At 39.2% G+C, this 4,120-nt stretch overlaps 1 protein-coding gene across 1 annotated transcript; it reads right to left on the bottom strand.

Annotated features, from left to right (window-relative positions):
* Positions 1-618: 618 nt before the first annotated feature.
* Positions 619-1,866, bottom strand: LOC117282375 (glutamate receptor-like). The gene has a single exon (XM_033751746.1). The coding sequence runs from the start codon at positions 1,864-1,866 to the stop codon at positions 619-621; it is 1,248 nt and encodes a 415-aa protein (XP_033607637.1).
* Positions 1,867-4,120: the final 2,254 nt, after the last annotated feature.

Genomic DNA, 4,120 nt, shown 5'->3' with positions numbered 1-4,120 from the left:
TGCAAATATTAATTGAAATATATTACAGAACTTGTTTCCAGACTTTCAAAGTATGATCTCAAGATTGTACCTACTACATTTAGTGATGTGACGCTATGCAATCTTGTGAACATATATCGACGTTTCGGAGTAACGTAATATCTCCACCATCATGGTTGAAGAGTACGCCGTGCAAGCAAGCATCGCCGTTGACATACTTTTACAAGACAACACGGCGTCTCACCAGACACTATGGCATTCTTCTGTCACTGTCATAAGAACCTCAGTACACAATGCAGCATTTGAGGTTCTCACAGCGGTGATCATGAAGGGTTCTGTCTTCTGGGATATAAGGTCATGTAGTCCGTTGAAAGTCAACCGACATTTCAGTGTAATAATTCGCCTCCGTCTTCAGATCGAATACCAAGCCATGCAAGAAACCAACGTGAAACAGATAGTGAGATTGGAGGCGATAAGAAGCTCCTAAGGGCTGGTTGAATTTCCACGGACTACACGGCGTTATGGCCCAGAAAATAGAATCCTAGTTTAAAATATTTCATTTGTTAGAGCTTTCAGTTTTCTTCCTTCGTTTTCCCGTATACATTATAACTGGTAGGATATTCATGTTGTTCTGCCTGTTTAGCGAATTAATTTCTTACGTTTCTTGTAATATAATAATTCTCCTAGGAAAATTATGAAAGAGAGACAGTAACCTAACTGTAGCAGGTAGAAGGCGCTTTGTAAGTGAGTAAGTAAAAGAGAGTTGTAATCTTCCAGTAATTTGATCCGCACCTCAACTTGAGCTTTAATCCTCAATTTATTAAAAATATTGTTCCACCAAAAACCGGGCAGTCCTGCTTCCAGGGCTGTATCAATTAAACGGTTAATATTCTCCGTTAAAAAACTTCCCTTCTCCAAAAACATGGCCATCCGTTTAGCCTTGCATTCTTGTTTGAAGGTACATACGACAGATATGTTTTGTGATACATATGTTTTCATATACTCGACAATTATACTGTCAGTGACTGTTGCAAAACCTTTCTTTTCAATCGCCCTCCGTATGCACGTATCACCATAGCAAGGTATTCGATGAGAAAGTATTTCTTTGATTCGCCAGTCAGAAGTATCAGGTAAGAAAAGAGTGATCCCTGGGTAGAATCCATATTCAATGCCAGAAGAAATCAAATCCTCCACACTGTCGATTTGTTTTTGGTATTCCGGCTGCACAATGTAGCTGGTGACATAGGCCTGGAACACAGTGTTTACTGCAAGACAGTACCACACCAGCATAATGAAGTAGACTTTTAGATGATTGGTGACTGGCAACTTTGTTACTGATACGCCCAGAAAAACTGCCCACACATTGTAGAAACAATCAGACATGGTTCTGTAGGGACCAACATCCATAATAATATCCTTGTGAAAATTTGACAGCGAATACATAAGTCCAGCAGATATGATTATGAAAACGAATAAAAGTAACCACATAGGCGCCGAAAACACTCTGGTGATACTAGTCCACTGGTGAAACGGTTCAGCACAAGGAACTATCCAAAGTAAACCGGAAAACTGATAAACATGTGTAGAGTCAAAGTAAATTGATTTATTTAAATTAATGGTTAATGCGGAGAAAGATATGTCAGCATTTTTATCAATTAAGTCACCCAGAACTCCTGTCCACGAACCATTCTCCAACTTAACGGGCCATATTTCTTTTGTGTTGCGTGGAAATCGGAAAGCAACCGACATATTCATCACTTCGGCTATAAACAGAAAGAGGCGCATATCTGTACCTTCGTCGTAAATAGTTACATTTTGGTCATCTGTTTTCTGTTGAACGACATGACAAAGGGTTCCTTCGGCACTACGGCTGCTGTAACGTTGCATCCATAGAGATTAAGCGGTATCTTTGGTGGGAAGAGAGACAAATTCCTAAGGAATCGGCCTCCTCCTTCCATTATCCATTGATCCAAGATAACGGTGCCCTTAACTTCCCCGCACTTCCCGGATGGAAGTTTATAAGGAAACCATGTGTATACATCCACCGCACGAAGCCGACCTCTCGATGGAATCAGCACTATAACGTTGAACACTTTGAAGAGTAGGAGTTCCTTAAAAATTTGTTGTGCTGTATGTCCAGGTTCGGGTAAGATTTCATCAACAATAATTATAAAATGTGCTCTGGAATTCCATGCGTTTGGGTAAGATATGAGACCTTTCAACTGTCTGCTTAAGACGGCAGCTTCGTTAGACGTCCAAATTATGTAAAATTTGTTTTTGTCATAGGTTTCCTGAAGATCTCTGTTGTACTTATGCGATCCCGGGCCGGGAAGGGATATGACAATTTGCCACTTCATGGTGTAGTGCAATTTATGCAATAAGTCGCAACTTGTAGTGCCACAACAGTTGTATTCTTGGCTGATATTCCAGATTCTTCGATTGTCCATAAAAGCACTTCTCGGGTACGAGGAGACGGTTATTGGAAATCCTTCGTCGATGTATGAATCGGTGATATTTATGACACACGTTATTAAGTGGCCGGTTTGTTCAACTTGGCTATGTCCTACTGCAGCATGGATTAACATTTGTACAATCCAGAACATCGTATTGTTGGCTGTGTCTGAAAATAATAACATTACGTATTACATTTAATTTTTATCTTCTTATCCTGTTCTAATGAATTTTCCCTCTTATGTCTTGAGGCTAGATAGTAAGGTTAGAATCTCGCAGCAAGGGAAAAGAGGTGATATGGAACTGTGGCCGAAAACCTATCAGAATGATCCAATAACCCGTCAGTCCAACAGAGTGTTATGTCGTCACAGACTATATTAAACCTGAAACAAATTTCGTGATTTTATCCAGAAAATGAAAATTCAAAAGCATAGACTTTTGAGGAAAAAGTATTAAAAACTAAAACGATTTGATTGTCATGATGTACTGTTGATTAGTTTATGTGGCGCAGGAGTTTATACGTCATGTTATATCATACTGTAGTAATTATGAAATGGAGCATTTTGGACTTTGTTTTACGCTCTTATTCATACAAGTCGAGTTTCATGTCATTCTCGTAATTAATATGTGACCATAAACTTCGTAGTAGGGTTTATTGTTTATGCGGCCAATGCCATCAGGCATACATACACATATGCACCACAAAAGGTGGTATTATCTTCTTACTGAATGCGCTTTAAATTAACAGGAGGCATATGCGGTTGGAGTTTACTCACTTATGTCTTATGCTGTTTATAAAGATATGAATTCAGTCATACAGTATGTTGCAGCCGTATTGTAAACAGATGTGTTAGGTGTCCACTTGTGTTACCCTGCCGATGACAGACTAGAGCTCCTATAAGATTTTACTGAACTGGTCTATATGAACATCTTCTAGTGAATGTTTGAAAAAGAAAGTCACACACCATGACATGTCATAAATACACTCCACAATATCAGTACTCACGGAATAGGCACGACACATTGAACTAAAAGACTCTTCGCTCGTTCATGACTTACTGCATTAGTTTTTTACACGTATCATGTTAAATCTCGACAGTTCGTTGCTATAGTAACCCGAAATTACGTAATTAAAGAGCTTTAAGTATTTTTTTGCAATATATATAATGTAGGGTGTAGAGCTGTTACTATACGATGACCGCCAAATAGGCTGATATACCAGGGCCGCCTCTGGGCAACGGCTAGGTAAACACGTTCCCGCTGCAATGAATCGACGCACAACAATGGAGGTACTGATGGAAACGGGATTTTTCTTCATGATCCATGCCGAGGAGTTATAAGGAGGACAATTGGAGCGACCAAGTCAGTTGTGTACAGGAGTCTATAAGCCGGAATAGCCGTTGTAGAAGCCGTTACCAGGAAACGTCTAGTAACAAAGTGAGAACACTAGACTGTGTGCTCCAGTGGGCTTTAAAGTGTGGAAATAGCGATAGTGTTATAGTTATTTGTAGTTACGAAATGTTAGTGGTCAATAATCCAATAACCAACCAAAACCCCGTCTATAGTCACACATACTGCGTTTATATCCTGTATGATTCAATGAGTAAAATATATAAATTGCAAAATGTGAAAGTAAATTCCGTTTTCACAGATAAAACACGCAAAACGTATAATAAGTAAACTTATTACA

This window comes from Cryptotermes secundus, unplaced genomic scaffold, assembly GCF_002891405.2.
Source record: "Cryptotermes secundus unplaced genomic scaffold, Csec_1.0 scaffold751, whole genome shotgun sequence".
Lineage (NCBI taxonomy): Eukaryota > Metazoa > Arthropoda > Insecta > Blattodea > Kalotermitidae > Cryptotermes > Cryptotermes secundus.
The sequence above is the reverse complement of the archived record's forward strand: the minus strand, read 5'-3'. Positions and strand labels throughout refer to the sequence as shown.